The 19,138-nt window shown below is 38.6% G+C and overlaps 1 protein-coding gene across 6 annotated transcripts in view; it reads left to right on the plus strand.

The window, feature by feature from the left end:
• Positions 1–19,138, plus strand: part of VEPH1 (ventricular zone expressed PH domain containing 1) — a 266,024-nt gene that overhangs the window by 188,282 nt on the left and 58,604 nt on the right. For 4 of the 6 annotated variants that reach the window (XM_045514505.2, XM_045514504.2, XM_010952031.3 and 1 more), the window contains exon 14: positions 1,726–3,340. The exons of 1 other annotated variant lie outside the window; for it this stretch is intronic. In XM_045514505.2, the coding sequence (XP_045370461.1) occupies positions 1,726–1,962 (237 nt within the window). In that variant the 3' untranslated portion in view covers positions 1,963–3,340. Of the gene's footprint in view, positions 1–1,725; positions 3,341–7,835; positions 8,087–19,138 lie in introns of those variants that run through there. One more of the 6 variants, XM_045514509.2, reaches the window with a different exon arrangement.

The raw sequence follows: 19,138 nt of genomic DNA on the forward strand, positions 1-19,138 counted from the left end.
TTTAGAATAAGAACTAAAAGATTATCATGTTATTTTTCACTTTTGCATTCTTAAGGTATTAATCTCCACCTAACAGCTAGGCAACAGTATCCTTAGACTTCCTGTCTGTTTCTTAGTTGATTCACTGTCCACTAGTAACATGTTTCTCTTGTTCAGTTCCTACATGTATCAATTTCTATACTATAAGCTAATTCAAAAAATACAATTTTATAAGTGTCAGATACTTTCTATAAACCAAATTAAGCTCACAAAGTATTATCTAGTACAGATGACTTCAAATTTTATCCTGAAAGAATTTTGCACAATCTGTATAATACCTTACGGCATTTTAAGTTGCAAAAACACTTTTATCGTAATTTTAAACAGTTGCACAGACTGTAGTTTCTCTTGAATTGTAAATATTGTCATTTTAATATTTAAAAGGCACATCTCTCCTTTAAATGTAACCAATAGAAAAAAATACCATAGCAATTTGGCACCTAACGCCATTCATTTCAAAAAATAGATAAATTATCTCTTTTTAGTGGAAGTGTTTACATTGTTTTTTTCTTTGAAATTATATTTTTGTTCTAACATTCCCATAGCATTTCATCCTGATCACCCTATCATTTTTCACTGCAGTAAAACCATGTATATGTGCTGAAATGTAATGATTTTACTTTCTTGTGACCATCAGTCTCTAAGTGTTAAGATTTTTTATTACTAACTTTTTAAAATTATATCACTTATGAGTGATAAATTTTATACTTATGAGAAGCCATAAGTGTAGTACCAAATGTAGTAAATAGCTATTAAACATTAAAAAGTGTCATGTAATTAGAAATGCCTTGGTTGAAGGACACTTCCCTGACATCAGTATTTTGAATTGCGCTTTTTGTTTGATGCTCCTGAGATTTTTCCAAGTTGGATAATACACCATAGAAAGTTTGAGATGAGTGAAAAAGATGTCTTTCCATTGCAAACTGAGAGAAAGATTATTGTGAAAGGGGAAGCGGGAAGAGAGAGTCGGCAAGATTCTCAACCACAGGTACATTGTCTCCAGTAGACAAAGTGGACTCAGGGCTGTAAAAGACATGAACTTTCTTTAAAGAAGAATCTGAATTCCTTAAAAATATTCATGCAATCCCATCACGATGACCCTGGTGTTACAGAGATCCTTCAGCATCTGCCTTAATGCAAAGAAAATGTAACATCATCAAATATTCCTTCCCTTAATGTTTGTAGACAAATCATGCTTCCATACCTCCAGAGAATTTCAAAAACAGTTTGATCTACTCAAACATTGGAGCATTGTTTATTCAATTAATACCTTTGTCTCAGAGGTAACACAAAGGAAAATTCAATTTCAAGCCTCCAAAATTATCTCAAATTCTGAGTTAATTGTACCCCAAATTGTAGTGCTGCATTTTGCTCTATTAATACAGTGTTAATATCAGTGGAAAATGACATAAAATCAAAGAAATATGAATTATGTATTTTTTCCGGTCCTACTGTGTAATAATTTTCTATAAATTGGCTATTTTGTTCCAACTTCCAGTACTACAACAAAAGGCCATTTGCTCACTCCTTCAGTTGTTCTAATGACTCTTTGAGGCTTAGCACCCAAAATAACAAAGATCTTAAGCCACCTGAAGTGAAAGGGTTCTGATCGCCTTGGAAAATTCTTGAGGAGATCTTCCATCCTCTGGGAGCCAGCTCATGTTCTTTCCTTCCCATACATTTCAGAAAGACGACCCTGATGACTCCCCAATAGAACTCAGCAAAGTACAGAGTGTGAAAGTTGTGGCCAAGAAACGCAGGGACCGCTCTCTCCCTCGGGCTTTTGAAATCTTCACAGACAATAAAACCTATGTGTTCAAGGCCAAGGATGAGAAGAATGCAGAAGAGTGGCTCCAATGTATCAACGTGGCAGTCGCCCAAGCAAAAGAGAGAGAAAGTAGGGAAGTAACCACATATCTGTAGGGATTTACAAGCCGATCTCACACCAGTTGTATACAGTGGGCATTGCACTATCACTGCCAATGTCACGGAAAAGAGGTTCATTCACCACGTCATGCTGTTCTTTACTCAATACCAGTGGGAGAGTTTTCCCCAGGAAGCAGGACCTAAAAGTAACAGGACCCTGAGTACGTTTCAGATCCTAATGGCACTTGCGTTAACTGCAGAACATCTGTGAGAGGCATACTGGAAAAGGAGCTACAGGTGGTATGGAACCAGAAACAGGAGGGTAGGGATCTAGAAACTTCTGTCATTGTACATTGTAAGGAAACAGCTTTAAAAGGTATCCGAACTGCCTCTCCTGAGGAAAGATTAGGTACTTCTGATGAAAAACGGTCTGTCAAAACTATTAAAAGAGAAGAAACAAAAACAAAAACAAAACCCTACAAGGAAAAGTCAAATTGATGGACACTGAGGAAAACCACCTTCTGACAGATAAATAATTACATTTATCCTCTCCTAATACCAATGAGAATAACATGTGGTAAAATGGTTCTCATTAAGCCAATTATGTAATTAAGCGTCTGTCCTTTAGAACTCCTTATTTGAGTATTTGAGTATTCCTTTCAGGTTCATATAATATGATTTAAAGTTTAGATACTTGGAAGTATCTCCTGCCCAAGGCAGTAAGTGTGAGCTTAAATAAGCGTAGAAAACCATTTTCTCCATCTTCAAAATATGTGCTGATTCCATTACTTTGAGATTTTTAAGTTCTATACTTTTCTTCTTTGTATTCAACATTTTAATACCTCCAAATTACAAACATTTACTGTTTTTTGCCATGACCCATAATTTTTTTAAAAAATTAAGCTGTGGTAGGCAGAATTCTAGGATGACTCCCAATAACTCCCAATGACCGTAGTGTAACTTCCTCCTCCTGAATGTGGTGGGACCTGTAACTTGCTTTTGACTAATAGAATGTGGCAAAAGGGATAGGATAGTCTCTCCCATGATTGTGTTACACTACATGGCAATGGTGAAGAAATTTTGCAGATGTAATTAAGGTCCTTAATCAGCTGACTTTGAGTTAATTGAGAGGAAATGAGCCTGTGTGGGCCTGATGTAATCAACTGAGCCCTTGGAAAGAGGGTGAACAAGTCAGAGACTCTCTCCCACTGGCCTTTAATAAGCTGCCATGAGTTCTACAGCTTCAAGGAAATGAATTTTGCCACAAGCAGTGAGCTTGAAAGGGAATCCTGAGACTCAAATAAGAGCCTAGCCCCAGCCGCACCTTGATTGTAGCTTTGCGACACTCTGAACGGAGGACCCAGCTAAGCTATGCTTGGACTCCTGACCCACGGAAACTTTGAGATAATAAATACATGCTGTTTTAAGCTGCTAAGTGTGTGATAATTTCTTATGTAACAATAGATAACTAATCCAAAAGCTAACTTGTAATTCACATAAAGGTTAATTTTTTTTCCTTGAAATTTATTAAACATAGTCTAATATAGAAACCTGGAGAAGGACTGTAATTAGTCAATGTCCTTAATTCTACCCTGACTTTACTGCTGACTCACAAAGATAGGAGATATAAAAGAGGCCAAGTTTGAAACAATTCACTTTTAAGTTTTAATGTAAAGTGTGAGAGTATTGAGTCATAGAAGTTACTATAAGTTGGAAATAGACTTTGAGAGGTCAAAATTTGGGCTCATGTACATAGATGGTGACTGAAATTGTGGAATTAGATGAAATCACTCAGGAAGAAGAAAACAACAGACTTATTAAGGGCTTTGTCGGGACACCCAACATTTAAGCAAAGGAGGCTGGACTGGCTGATTAGTGTTCAGAGATGTTATAAACCAAGGGAAATTATGTCATAAAAGCCAAGATTTTCAAGGGAAAGGGAGAGATCAGCAATGTGAAATCCTGAAAAGTAGTCGCTTAAGGATAAAGAATGACTTCTGCAGCTAAGAAAAGAATGACTTTTGCAGCACCGTTGGTGTCACTGGCAAGAGCAAATTTCATTGGAGTGATGAGGTGAAAGTCAAATTTCAGTGAGTTGAAAAATCAACAGGAAGTTAAGGGTTTAAAGCAATGATTGGACTCTCCTTTCAACAACGTGGGGCTAAAATGGAGAAAGTGTTTTTGTTGTTTGACTTAAAGATGCATTAGACTCAAGGGAAAGAAGTTTAAAATACAGAAAGAGGAAAAATAACTTTGCTTGAGCAAAGTTTCCAGAAGTGAAGGAAAATGATTAAAACTCCTTTATTCCACAGCAATTTATGGAACAACTACCAAACAACAGGTACTATGGTTGGCCTGGAGATACAAAAATAAATACAGCTCCTCCTTTCAAGGAGCTTACAGTGTAGTGGAGGAGACAGGCATGTACAACAAAAATTGAAATGCTGTGTGGCAAGTGCCTTGATGGAGGGAAGGACAGGGTCCTGAGGACACACAGGAGAAGGCACCACTGCAAATGACTCTGAACTCAGCTTGGGCTCCCTCACTGTTGCCTGGAGGTGTTAGAGAATGAGCTCATCTTGAAGAGCTAGTGGAAATACCATGGGCAGACAAGGAGCAAATGGTCAGTTGAAGGAATCACCTTGCAGAGGCAAAGGAGAGAGAGAGAAAATGGTCCATTTGCAAAACAGCAAGTCCTCACCTAGGACTGAGACATAAGGGATCTGTTGGGGATGGTGCAGAATGATGCTGGAAAGGCCTGCAGGGCCATACCACAAAGGGCTTGGTTCCAGGCTAGGTATCTTGAACTTTTTCCTTAAGAAGGTGAAACACCATTAAAAGATTTTAAGAAGATTTGCATTGAGAGAAATAAATCTGATCATGATACAGAGAATGGATTGTAGCAGGGAAATGATTTGGAGGTTCTTGGAAGGTGGTGAGGACCTGGACTGATCTAGTAGCAGAGGGGACAGAGAGAAATGGAAATGCAGGAAAAATGCTGAATTAGTGAAATGGACAAGACACTGGTGGGCTGGTTGGAGCTGGAGTATAGAAATGGGAAGAGAAAAGTCTCTGATGACTCCTGGGTACTTTGGGGAAACTTCATGCGTGATGATGGCATTCACTGAGACAGACAATTCCAAAGCAACAGTTTGACAGGTGAGGCAGATGGTACATTTAATTTTACATTCATTCAGATGTATACATTCAGAGTCTAGATAAGTGATTCACCTTGAACTAGAGGGACATCTCCTTCTATGAAGTTGTGCAGGAAAAGAGAAGAGGCATAGTTGTAAATAATTCTCTAAATATTCTTTTAAAATCTACCAGCTCATTCTTAAGAGTCAGTGAGTAACCTTAGCTGGTTTAATCAATTAGGAAAAATTGGTAACAGACAAATAGAAATAGAGTAATAAGTGACACTACATTTGTTATTAATAATTTCAGTGCCAACAATGTGTTCTGTTTCACAGCAGAAGGGTTATAGTAACATACTGGTTATGTCTTGATTCTGTTTTCACTGAAGGCTTGTCTTAAGAAAGAAGAGAATGGGCCTGTTAGTTCAATGTGGAGGAAGAGAATTATTTTTGCTACTTGTTACAAAGTCCTTGTGGCTTAATTAACTAGATGCCTCTAGTTTAGAGAGCTACTCTCAGAACCTTTGAACCAGATATAAAAAAAAGAAGTAAATACATGAAGTAAGTATACAAAGTAAAGAATGATCTTTCTGCTTTCCTCCCGTGATGCAATAATTCCAAATGCAAGCTACGCATTTCAGAATCATCATCTTCCCACTGATTGGCACTTCCACCCCTGGTGCCAGCTGGTTTACCACAGACTGGCCTTTCCCAAGAGGGCTGCTATTTCTGATCCCGATCTACGAAGAAACCACTTTTCTAAACATGTTTAAACCTTTAAATATGTTGGTATGAATACAATTATAATCATGGACAGAAATTCAAGTGGTTTTCATTTCTATTTCATTTTGATTCTTTTTTCCTCCCAGATAGCTGTGGAAACACAAATGTTTATGTGTGAGGCTCTCATCTAATTATTTCTTGAGAACCTGGAGTTTGGCAAAAAATAGATGCTCAATATTTTTCTAACACTGGGTTTTCTAGAAAATGGTTGGCTGGTGATGTTGAGGGACATTTATTGGGTTTCAATTTACCTTCTTTCCATAGGCACTTTTGTGCCTATTTATTAAGACTTATTCTTAGGCATAAATATAGATTACCTAGTTGAAAAAGCATTCCCCACTTTAGGAAACAGTTGCTAAATAAGTCAAAAGAATATGTGAGCTGAATCTGAGGTGCATTGCAGATAAGTAAATACCACAAATGCCCTAGTCAGGATTTCTAGTCCCCAAAAGCTAACTAAATTTTCAGATGAAAAACCAAGAAAAATCCAAGATGTCATCTTATTCCAGAATGGTGCCAGTGTGTGGACCTCTTGGGGCTATTCCTCCCCAGAGATGCTTCTGAAAGACAAAGTGGTTGGAAAATCAGGGAGATTTCTACCAAGGCAAGGGAGTCTAGAAAAAGTAGTGTAGGATCCAGGCATGAACACATGAGGATTCAAGTCCTAGCTCTACCCAAACTAAATTATCTATCTGAGCAAATCACTCATCTCTCATCTCTGGGGTGGGGATAATACTATCTATGGAGTAGAATTGTTGAGGCTTGAATGTCATGTAAAAACCTCCAGCAGAGAAACTGTATCTTAGTAGGTGCTTGCTAATGACACTCCATTTTTTATGTACCACTAAGAAGGAAGAAATCCTACCAATGAAATTATGATGCAATGTCTTAATAGTCCAATAAGTAGTGTTTTATTTCAAAAAGTCTTTTATCTGTTCTGAGGGATTTTGCGCTTTCTTCTGACTTTAGGTACTTTGCATGGTGTGTGATAGGTAATTCTATAGATTGGTATCTATTTCAGCAACAAAATGAAACGTGGCTTTACTACGTGTTGATCTCTTCCTTTCTTGGGTAAAACAGTTGCTGTTGCTTTGGAAGACCATATGGTACTATGGTCATTTCTCCAATGATGGCTCTTTGGTTCAGTAATGTCATATTTCACCCCACTCCTCTACTTCTGTGCTTTTCTATGTACATGGTAACTTTTTGCTTCAAAGTCAAATCATATTACAATTTTTAAGATGTCCTAAACAGCAATGAACACATGTACCATCAACCATGTACATAATTCAATTGAAGTTACGACACAAAGAGCTTGGGCCAAGTTCAAGTGATACCTGGTCACAGTCATTCCTAGTGGATGACGATTGCAAAACCACTGATAGTAAGACACATCCCAATTTCAGAATTTAAATAATGGAAGAAAAATGCAAATAAATGAGCAAAAGTAAGTATTAATTTAAGAGTTCCACCATGTTCAAAACTTTATGTAAAAGTTTTGTGAACAATAAAGCATATTGCAAGTGTAAGAAATTTTAAAATCTTTTAAAATGGTTAAAATGTCCCCAGTGCATCCATTCTCAAAGGTATGAGATCAGCCATTCCTGTGTGTGCTTACCCTCTGTGTTAGTCAGGATTCTCCAGAAAAACAGAACTGACAGGAAATAGAGAGAGAGGAGAAAGAAAAGAAAAATTATCATAGAAATTAGCTCACACAGATACAGAGGCTGAGAAGTCCCATGATTCACCTTCTGCCAGCTGAAGACTCAGGAAAGCAGATGGTATAATTCAGTCCAAGTCCAAAGGCCTGAGAATTAGAGGAACTGTTGGTATAATCCTAGTCTCAGGTCAAAGGCCTGAGAACTGGGAGATGGGGGGTGCCTCTGATATGAGCCCTGGAGTCCAAAGGCTGGAGAATCAGAAGTTCCAATGTCAAAGGGCAGAAGAAGATAGATACCGCAGCTCAAAAAGAGAAAGAAAATTCTCTGTTTGCCTTTTTGTTCCATTTAGGCCCCTGACGGATTGGATGAGACCCACCCGCATTGGTGAAGGTGAATCTCTTTATTCAGTCTACTGATTCAAAGTGCCAATCTTTTCCGGATACACCCTCACAGACACACCCAGAAAGAATGTTTTACTAGCTATTTGGTATCCTAAAGGCAATCAAGCTGACATATAAAATCAATCATCACATCCTTTGTTTTAATGGAAATAAAGAGGGCTAATGTCCACGCACAAGCCATGTTTCTGGTGCCTCTGTATCCCCTTTCCTGTCTCTGCTTTGTCTAAGTCCCTATCCCTAGCAGGGAAGCTGGCTAGGGAATGGACCAAGATGGCAAGGGTAAGGATAGGAGCACATGCTATGTCTTTTACCCACTGTCACAGATTGGGGAGCCTGGGGGTAAAACTAGGGTGGTGTCTGAAGAGAATTCAGACTGAGAGTAGGGAGACGAGGCCTGGAGCTGAACTGGAAACTGTAGACCCAGGGAGAGCAGAGGGAGGCATAGAGCAGAGTGGATGGAATGGGTGGTGGGCTGTATGAACTATAGAGGATCAGGACAAGCCCCAGTGCTGGGTTTTTCCATTTACTTGCCTAGGGGAAAAGGGTTCTGTTCATCGTGCTTTGATGAGACAGGTTTTCACCTCCTCATGTCCATCCTTCTATTACCAGTTTACATAAGGCCCTACAGCCTTGTACTTGGCAGCACAGGACACCAGCTCCTGCAGAGACCTGAGCTCCTGGGTGCTGGGAACCCCAGTCTTGCAGAGTAGTTTCCATGTTGACATTCTTCTCATCCTGTACCCCTAATCCAGCACATATTGAACTCATCTACTTCAAAGAAAAACTTTCTGAGGGTATGGGGAGGGGAGCCAGAAATCCTGAAACTTTCTTGTGCATTATTCTGTAAGATGACAATCAGACACATTGTGTTTACATAATTCCTTTTGCCTTTGTGAACAAACTTTTTTAAAGGTTTCATTGAATGGAAAGAAAATGCATTTCCTTTGTCTTTCAATCAATGGAATGACTAGAATTCATTTTGGTACTGAGAACCTGGAAGAGTTATAAAATACTCAGATATTGTAAAAATGTAAAGTACTCAAACCCAAAATGACAGACTTATTTGTTCATAGGAATAACAGTGCTCCATGAGACCTCATTGGACACTTGGGGGTGGGGAGAGGGGGCAAGAGAATAATAGATTCTAATTTTTCCTTTTTGAATTCTTTTAGAATTCTCTTCTTGCCTTGTTTTGTTTTTTAACTACAAGTCCACTTATGTCAGGAGAATACAGATTTTAAATATAGTACAGATTTATACACATATACAGACACACATTCTTTTACGCAAGAGTCATAACAACAAAACAATTTTCACAGGGACTTCGTAGAGATCATTCTTACTATGTCAGTCTTAGATTCCCCCCCCCCCCTCGGCTGGGACTTCATGTAATCAGAAGAACTTTGTGTGTGTTGCCCTTTTTCAACAGAGATTCAGTCCTACACACCAGATGACCTCTGGGAGTATTCTATTCCTCTTAATTCAGAGCTATTGTAATATGGAGGTAATGGCCCAATGTCTTTTCTGTTAAGAGAGAAAAACCATGGTCCTGTTTGCCTGAACTAGCTCGTAAACACAAAAATCAGAGTAGAGCCCATCTTTTTAATTTAACCAAAACCACGGTTTGGAAATGTCTATTTTGAAAAATTAACCATTGAGTGTACTCCTTAGGATAAGTGTGCTGTAAGTGCCATTTGAGAACACTGTAATCAAGACTCACTAAAACATTTCACAGAGGGAGCACTTAAGTTTTTCCACAAAACATCCCTCACCTATATATTCATGTTCCTGACATCACTATACTGTCATCTCATGAAATCCTCCTCAGCCTCAAGTGAATACAAATCAAATTCCACTGCAGCCAACACTGTCATTGTGAGGTTCCAGTATAAGGAAGCCACTGGCAGAATGTAAGGCAGCCAAGTAAACTCGGCCAAGTTCTCCTAAAAGGGGACTCAGCATTTATCGCTCAGTTAACAGTATCATGGGGTGCTGGAGTCAAAGGAATCGTGGTGGGGATGGGGAGAGGTCCAACTTCTCCCCACCCCCCACAGAGAAGTCCCTTCCTTGTCATCATTGGCAAGTGTTCTTCCCAGCTGCTCAAACACTTCTAGGAACAGAGAATCCATTACTTTGTCACCAGTCCACATTTTTTCAAATAAGTATTTTCTAATTATGAAAATAATATTTATCAGAAAATTCAGAAAACAAAAAAGACTATTAAAATATGATAGAAATTACTCATAATCCCAGAACCCAAAAACATTCAAAAGAAGTGTTTGGATGTGATTCTTATTAGGTTACTCATCCCTTATATTGTTTTTTGGAAAATTTTGCCTTTCTGTAATTTCTAAACTTCAGTTCTAATTCTCTCTCCTGCAGCTACACAAAATGTCTGCCCCCTGTTCCCCAAGACCCTTCAAATAGTTGATTTAGGCATTTATGAATAAACACTCATTGAGCATTCAACATATGCTAAATGCTATGCTAGGACATTTACTAATAAATTGTCCATGCCTCTAAGAAACTCAGTAAATAAGTACATATTTATCCAGTAAGTAAATCAAAACATAAAGCATGTCTTTTGTGCTGGTCCTGTGCTAAACATTGGGAATGTTGAGGTCATTAAGATATCCCAACCTTTGTGGAATTTATATTCTAGCAGAAGAGAAAGATGTTAAAGTCTTTTGTTAATGAATTACGAAATTGCCGTGTGACCTGGACTACAAGGAAGCACAATGGATAGAGATTGGGAAATGAGAGAACTGACCTAGTTAGGATGTTAGGGACAGCTTCCTGTAGGAAGAGTTATCTGATCTGAGATCTGATGGACAACCAGGAGTCCACAGGAGAGGCGGAGGAAAAGCAGACCAGAGAGAGAGATCAGAATGAGAGAAGACCCTGGGAAGAAAAAAGTTACAGCCCGTTGAAGGAATCAAAACAGGCCAATGTGTCCAGAAAACAGCAGAGATGAGAAGAAAACTGAGGAGGTGGTGACCCTGGGGATATGGGCAAGTCATGCAGGCCCAGAGGGAGAGCTAGTGACAGGCTTAAACCGGGGTGATATGACTAGATCAGCAGTTTTGTAAGAGTCCTCCAGCTGCTGTGTAGAGAATGCATTATTGGGAAAGCAGGAATAGAAACTGGGAGAAAGACAGGAGGCTATTAAGATAGTACAAGCAAGAGATATAATGAAAATTCATAAGAAGGGCATGGCACTGGAACTAGAAATGGAGGGCTAGAGAGAGATTCTAGAAATGAAACTTGCAGGAGTTGGCGATGGATTGGAACCCACCCCCAGGATTCTGGCACCAGTGGATTGATGGTGGCACCATTCTATATAGAGAACACTCAGAGGGGGGTCAGGTTTGAGGGGAAGTCCCATCTGTAGAGAAAGGATTATGAGAGTGTGATGTGGGGGGCTTGGCAGAGAGCGAGAAGGAGGCAGCTGACTTTGCTGGAAGGGATCAACTGAAAAGGTGATGATATTCTGGGCCTTGAAGAAGGAATCCAACTTTTTTCTGTAGTAGGCCTGTCCTTTCACACTCTCAGTCAAAGAAAAGGGAGGGCATTCTAGTCTCAGGGAACAGCTCATGCGAAGATTCAGGATCAAAGTTAAGATAAGAGGTAACATAAGTGGGAAGGAATGAGAACAGGGTCACTTACAACTACCTATTTGTACCCTTGTTCCAAAAATTATTTATAGTTTTAAAAAATATGTACTAGATTTTAAAAATAAGTGTGGTGGACACTGATTGTCTCAGTCCATTCAGGCTGCTGTAACAAATTACCCTGGACTGGGCAGTGTGTAAACGACAGCCATTTATTTCCCACAGTTCTGAAGGCTGGGAAGACCAAGATCAAGGCACCAGGTCCTGCTTCCTGGTTCACAGACAGCCTTCTCACTGTATCCTCATGTGGTGGAAGGGGCAAGGGAGCTCTCTGGGGTCTCTTTCATAGGGGCGCTAACCAGTTCATGAGGGCTCTGCCCTTATCACCTAGCTACCTACCAAAAGTCCCATCTCCAGACATCATCACATCAGAGACATGAATCTGGAGGGGCACATTTAGTCTGTAGAACTGACGCATTACCAAGGCCCCTCTCCAGTGAAGAATTTGCTGCTGGGAGTGCTGTTGGTAACACCCTTCAGCTGTCATTCCCTTTGAGGATTGTCTTAGCTGCAGAGAGCCTACTGGCCAATGCCACTTCTCTTCCTGGGGCAACTGACATTGAATAAATGGTTGCTGGAGGAGAATAAAGAGCTGTCACTCAGGATCAACTTAGAACAACTCTGAGGGGCCATTCTACCTCCAGAGCTTCCCACAGGGTTGGCGGAGGCTGTCACTGGGTCTGCGTCAAAGCTTAACTTCACTACATCCCCAGTCTTGATTTTTCTCCACTGCCTTCCATAGTTGTTGATTCCAAGGGTACTCCTTAATAAACACCCTTCACCTTAAATTCTGTCTCAGGGTCTGCTTCCCAGAAAGTCCAGCCAGATTGACAAGAAGTAAAGGCATAGGGCAGAAGGAACTGAAGGCAGGAAGAATAGTTACCAGGATGACGTAAGCACATGAAGTGTGTGCTGTGAACAGCACTGCAAATGGCAGGTAGGGTTCAGAGCTGACTCTGTGCTTTCACGCAGCCAAAGTCAGAGAGACATTCAATCAGATCCATGAGTCACAGTTTCCCAGACTAAAAATAAACCAGTTGCCCAGAGGAAGAAAATACTCCCGATAATGAGACCCAAGAATTTTTTCCTGTGGGGCCTCACTCTAATATAGCAACAACAGGCACCTTATGTCCCCACCAAGGCTAAGAGCAAGTTTCATAAGGATGTGTAATGGTGCCAACACTCTCATGACTTCAAACATGTAAATAATGTAATTTTCTTTACTTCTTTGAATTTTTTAAAACCTTTATTGTGGTATGGTTCCTGTACAGTAAAACTACACATAGATCGAATGTACTATTTGATGAATTTCGATAGACGTATACACCAGTGAAACCACTACCACAATCAAGGTAGCTAACATTTTCATCACTCCCCAAGAGATGCAACTTTTGAATTCCCTGTTTATCCCTTCCCACCCCCTTTACCCTCTGGTAACCATAAGTTTGTTCTATGTCTGTGAGTCTGTTTCTGTTTTGTAGATAAGTTCATTTGTGTCCTTTTTTCTAGATTCCACATATAAGCAACACCATATGACATTTTTCTTTCTCTTTCTGGCTTACTTCACTTAGAATGACATTCTCCAGGTCCATCCATGTTGCTGCAAATGGCATTATTTTATTATTTTTTATGGCTGAGTAGTAGTCCATTGTATAAATATACCACAACTTCTTTATCTAGTCATCTGTCAATGGATATTTGGGTTGTTTCCATGGCTTGGCTATCGTAAATAGTATTGCTGTGAACATTGGGGTGCATGTGCCTTTTTTAATTATATTTTTCTCCAGATATATGCCTAAGAGTGGAATGGCTGGATCATATGGTAAGTCTACTTTTAGCTTTTTAAGGAACCTCCATACTGTCCTCCACAGTGGTTGCACCAGTTTACATTCCCACCAACAGTGTAGGAGGGTTCCTTTTTCTCCACACCCAGTCCAGCATTTATTATTTGTAGACTTTTTAATGATGGCCATTCTGACTGGTGTGAAGTGATATCTCATTGTAGTTTTGATTTGCGTTTCTCTAACAATTAGTGATGTTGAGTATCTTTTCATGTGCTTGTTGGCCATCTGTATGTCTTCTTTGGAGAGATATATATTTAGGTCTTATGCCCATTTTTTATTGGGTTGCTTGGTTCCCCCCCCCCCCAATATTAAGGCATATGAGCTGTTTGTATATTTTGGAAATTAGTCCCTTGTCGGTCGCATCATTTGCAAATATTTTCTCCTATTCTGTAGGTTATCTTTTTGTTTTGTTGATGGTATCCTTAGCTGTGCAAAAGCTTTTCAGTTTAATTAGATCCCATTTGTTTACTTTTGCTTTTATTTCCAATACTCCAGGATCTGGTTCAAAAAATATATTGCTGTGATCTATGTCCAAGAGTGTCCTGCCTATGTTTTCCTTGAAGAGTTTTATAGTATCTGGTCTTACATTTAAGTCTTTAATCCATTTTGAGTTTAGTTTTGTATATGGTATTAGAGAATGTTCTAATTTCAGTGTTTTACATGTAGCTCTCCAATTTCCCCAGCACCACTTATTGAAGAGACTGTCTTTTCTCCATTGTATATTCTTGCCTCCTTTGTCATAGATTAATTGACCATAAGTGTGTGGATTTATTTCTGGACTTTCTATCCTGTTCCATTGATCTGTGTGTCTGTTTTTATTCCAGTACTATACGGTTTTGATTACTGTAGCTTTTCAGTATAGTCTGAAGTCAGGAAGCATGATTTCCCCAGATCCATTCTTCTTTTTCAAGATAATTTTGGCTATGCAGGGTCTTTTGTGTTTCTATACAAATTTTAACATTTTTTGTTCCAGCTCTGTGAAAAATATCATTGGTAATTTGATACGGATTGCACTGACTCTGTATATTACCTTGGGTAGTAAGGCCATTTTAACAATATTGATTCTTCCAATCCAAGAATGCAGTGTATCTTTCTATTTGTTTATGTTGTCTTCAATTTCTTTCATCAGTGTCTTATAGTTTTTGGACTACAGGTCTTTTGCCTCCGTGGATAGGTTTATTCCTAGGTATTTTATTATTTTTGGTGGGATGGTGAATGGTATTGTTTCCTTAATTTCTTTTTCTGCTATTTTGTTGTTAGTGTATAGAAATGCAACTGATTTCTGAATATTAATTTTGTATCCTGCAACTTTACCACATTCATTGATGAGTTCTAGTATTTTGCTGCTTGCTTCTTTAGGGTTTTCTATGTATAGTATCATACATAGAAGGTGACAGTTTTACTGCTTTGTTTTCAATTTGGATTCCTTTTATTTCTTTTTATTCTCTGATTGCTATGACTAGGACTTCCAAAATTATGTTAACTAAAAGTGGCGAGAGTGGGCATCCTTGCTCCTGATCTTCAAGGAAAAGCTTTCAGCTTTTCCCCACTAAGTGTGATGTTAACTATGGGTTCGTCATATATGGCCTTTATTATGTTGAGATATGTTCCATCTATGCCCACTTTCTGGAGAATTTTTATCATAAATGGATTTTGAGTTTTATCAAAAGCTTTTTCTGCATCTATTGAGATGATCATATAGTTTTTATTCTTCAATTTGTTAATGTGGTGTATCACATTGGTTGATTTGCAGATATTGAAAAATCCTTGCATCCCTAGGATAAATCCCACTTGACCATGTTATGTGATTCTTTTAATGAATTGTTGGACTTGAATTGGAAGTATTTTGTTGAGGATTTTTGCATCTATATGCATAAGTGATACTGGCTTGTAATTTTCTTTTTTCGTGGTATCTTTGTCTGGTTTGGGTGGTATCTGGTGGTATTTCGTGGTATCTTTGTCTGGTGATGGGTGATGATGGCCTCAGAGAATGAGTTTAGAAGTGTTCCATCTGCTGCAGTTTTTTGGAATAGTTTTAGGATAGGTGTTAACTCTTCTCTGCATGTTTGGTAGAATTCACCTGTAAAGCCATCTGGTCCTGGACTTCTGTTTGTTGGGAGTTTTTAAATTACTGATTCAATTTCAGTACTGGTAATTGGTCTATTCATGTTGTCTGTTTCTTCCTGGTGCAGTCTTGGCAAATTGTACCTTTCTAAGAAATCGTCCATTTCTTCTACATTGTCCTTTTTGTTGGAGTATAGTTGCTCATAGCAGCCTCTTATGATCCCTTGTATTTCTGTGGTGTTGGTTGTAACTTCTCCTTTTTCTTTTCTAATTTTGTTAATTTGGGCCCTCTCCCCTTTGTTTCTTTTTTCTTTTTCTTTAAACATTTTTTATTGACTTATAATCATTTTACAATGTTGTGTCAAATTCCAGTGTAGAGCACAATTTTTCAGTTATACGTGAACATATATATATATTCATTGTCACATTTTTTTCTCTGTGAGCTACCATAAGATCTTGTATATATTTCCCTGTGCTATACAGTATAATCTTGTTTATCTATTCTACAATTTTGAAGTCCCATCTATCCCTTCCCCCTTTTTTCTTGATGAGTCTGACTAAAGTTTTATCAATTTTGTTTATCTTTTCAAAGAACCAGCTTTTAGTTTCACTGGTCTTTTCTATTGTTACTACTTTATATTTGACTTAATTTATGTCTTGAGTCCCGGATCCCGTTTCACCTGGTGGAAAACGTCATCTTAGTCAATTCGGGGAAAACTCAGTCAGCTGGGAGTATTCTCCATTTATTCAGATATTTTTTAGTCTCTCTTCTCCACAGTATTCCCAGATGTATTATTTATGCAACAAAGTTCATATCCTGGTTCTCTATGGTCATGAAACTTTTAATCTCAAAATCCTGACTTGAAAGACTTAATACCGTATTTTCTCCAAATATTCTCTCTGCTGAGTTTCAAAAGTTTATTCTGAAATTCAGAGGCTGATAATTCACTGTTATTTCTCTCTAAGTTCTATTCACATCCCTTTTCTGAGTCAGTGGGTGCCTCCTAAAGCCTGAATGAGGAGGTAAGAGTGGCAGGGGAGGGCAAAAATTTCTACAGTAGAACAAATGAGTAATAAGGGATTTTTTTTAAAAAGCTTATTGGTTAATTGATTGTTATCATTTTTTCCCCCTAAAAATAACATTCTGCAGTGAAAAACCAATAGCACAACACTGGTATATAGAACAACTACAACAACAAAAAAAGTAATTTGGGTCAGGGCTCAAACTATGTGGTCTAGACAGACAGCATGTGGTAAGACACAATCAAGTCAGGGATGCAGTTTAGAGAAGAGGAACAGATAGACTGTACAACTTCCTAACAACTTTTCAAAGGATCATCCAAGTGGAATTAGAATTTCCTATTATTTATTAACATATTATTTCCCTATTTAGAGTGTCTGCTTCAAAAAAGCAAAAAGTTGTGAAGGTTTTGCCTTTGTTTTGAACCAGATCCTCTGAGAAAAACATGAGGTTGTACCCCAAAATGAAAAGCCATTGTGAAAACTCTATTTTGGTGTCTGTCACCACTCACTAGCCCAGGCAGTTTATTTTACATTTCAAATCCCTGGAAAGGACAGGCTTGGGGTGGGGGTCAGGTGAAATGTCAAAGGCTGCTGAGGTTACAGTGACGGTAGCAACTCCACTTCAATTACAAAGTTCAAGACGGCAAGAAACCCCCTGAAGATGGAATTAAAATAGCAAATGCAGGGAACTGTATTCAATATCTTGTAGTAACATGGTGTAAAAGAACATGAAAATGAATATATGTATGTTCATGTATGACTGAAGCATTATGCTGTACACCAGAAATTGACACAATGTTGTAAACTGACTATACTTCAATAGAAGCATATATATACAAACAAACAAACAAACAAACAAAAAAAACAAACAGCAGATGCCACAGAGCTCTGGATGCTGAGAATGCTGAAAACATGAAGAGACTAAATCAACGATCTGGATCACTGTGGGAGCAGACAGTTTCAGTTTATACCTGTAACCAAAATCAGAGATCGAGAGATGCTTTCTATAAAGAGAATGAATGACTTGAAGGCAATCTACTTGCTAAATAGTGAGTTTGACTTGTCACTTTCTCTAAGGAAAACAAGCAGCCCCATATAGCTGAACATCTTTTTGGTGTCATTAAGGAGAATGACACCATTACTTCGAAGTTACTCCCTGACTTTATGGGCATACCTGTTTCATTGCGCTTTGCTTTACTTCGGAGATACTGGATTTTTTACAAATGGAAGGTTTGTGGCAAGTCTGTCAGCACCATTTTTCCAACAGCATTTGCTCACTTCCTGTCTCTATGTTACATTTTGGTAATTCTTGCAATATTTCTTTTTCATTATTATATTTTTTATGGCGATCGGTGATCTTTGATGTTAGTATTGTAATTGTTTTATTATAACTAGGGTACCACAAAGCACGTCCATATAAGATGGTGAACTTAACTGATAGATGTCGTGTGTGTTCTAACTGCTCCACTGACCAGCCGTTCCCATATCTCTCCTCAGGCCTCCTTACTCCCTGAGGCACAACAATATTGAAATTAGGCCAATTAATAACCCTACAATGTTCAAGTGAAAGGAAGAGTCACACATCTCTCACTTTAAATTGAAAGCTTGAAATGATTAAGCTTAGTGAGGAGGGCATGTTGAAAGCAAAGATAGACCAAAATCTAAGTTTCTTGTGCCAAACAGTTGTGAATGCAAAGGAAAAGTTCTTGAAAAAAACTAAAAGTGCTATTCCAGTGACCACACAAATGATGAGAAAGTGAATCATTCTTATTGCTGATATGGAGAAGGTTTTAGTGGTCTGGATAGACGATCAACCCAGACACAACACTCCCTTAAACCAAAGTCTAATTCAGAGCAAGGCCCTAACACAATTCTGCGAAGGCTGAGAGAGGTGAGGAAGCTGCAGAAGAAAAGTTTGAAGCCAGCAGAGGTTGGCTCGTGAGAGGTGAAACAGTAAGTACTGATGTAGAGGCTACAATGAATTATCCAGGAGATCTAGCGAAGATAAATAATGAAGGTGGCAACACTAAAGAACAGATTTTCAGTATAGACAAATCAGCCACATACTGGATGAAGATGCTGTCTAGGACTTTCATAGCTAGAGATGAGAAGTCAGTGTTTGGCTTCAAAGCTTCAGACCACAGGCTGACTCTCTTATTAGGGGTTAATGTAGCTGTGACTTTGAGTTGAATCCAGTGCTCATTCACCAATCTGAAAATCCTAGAGCTCTTAAGAATTATGCTGAATCTACTATGCCTGTGCTCTATAAATGGAGAAGCAAAGCCTGGGTGACAGCACATCTGTTTACAACATGGTTTACTGAATATTTTAAGCCCACTGTTGAAAACTAATGCTTAGGAGAAAAAAAGACTCCTTTCAAAATATTACTGCTAACTGACAGTGCACCTGACCAAGAGCTCTGATGGAGATGTATGAGATTAATGTTGTTTTCCTGCCAGCCAACACATCATCCATTCTGCAGCCTATGAATCAAGGAGTAATTTTGACTTTCAAGTCTTATTAGTTAAAAAATACATTTTGTGGGGCTATTACCACTGTAGATAGTGATTCCTCTGATGGATCTGAGCAAAGCTAATTGAAAGGATTTGTAATTTTACATTCCATTAAGAACATGCATGATTCATGGGA

Source organism: Camelus bactrianus, chromosome 1 (assembly GCF_048773025.1).
Source record: "Camelus bactrianus isolate YW-2024 breed Bactrian camel chromosome 1, ASM4877302v1, whole genome shotgun sequence".
Classification (NCBI taxonomy): Eukaryota; Metazoa; Chordata; class Mammalia; order Artiodactyla; family Camelidae; genus Camelus; species Camelus bactrianus.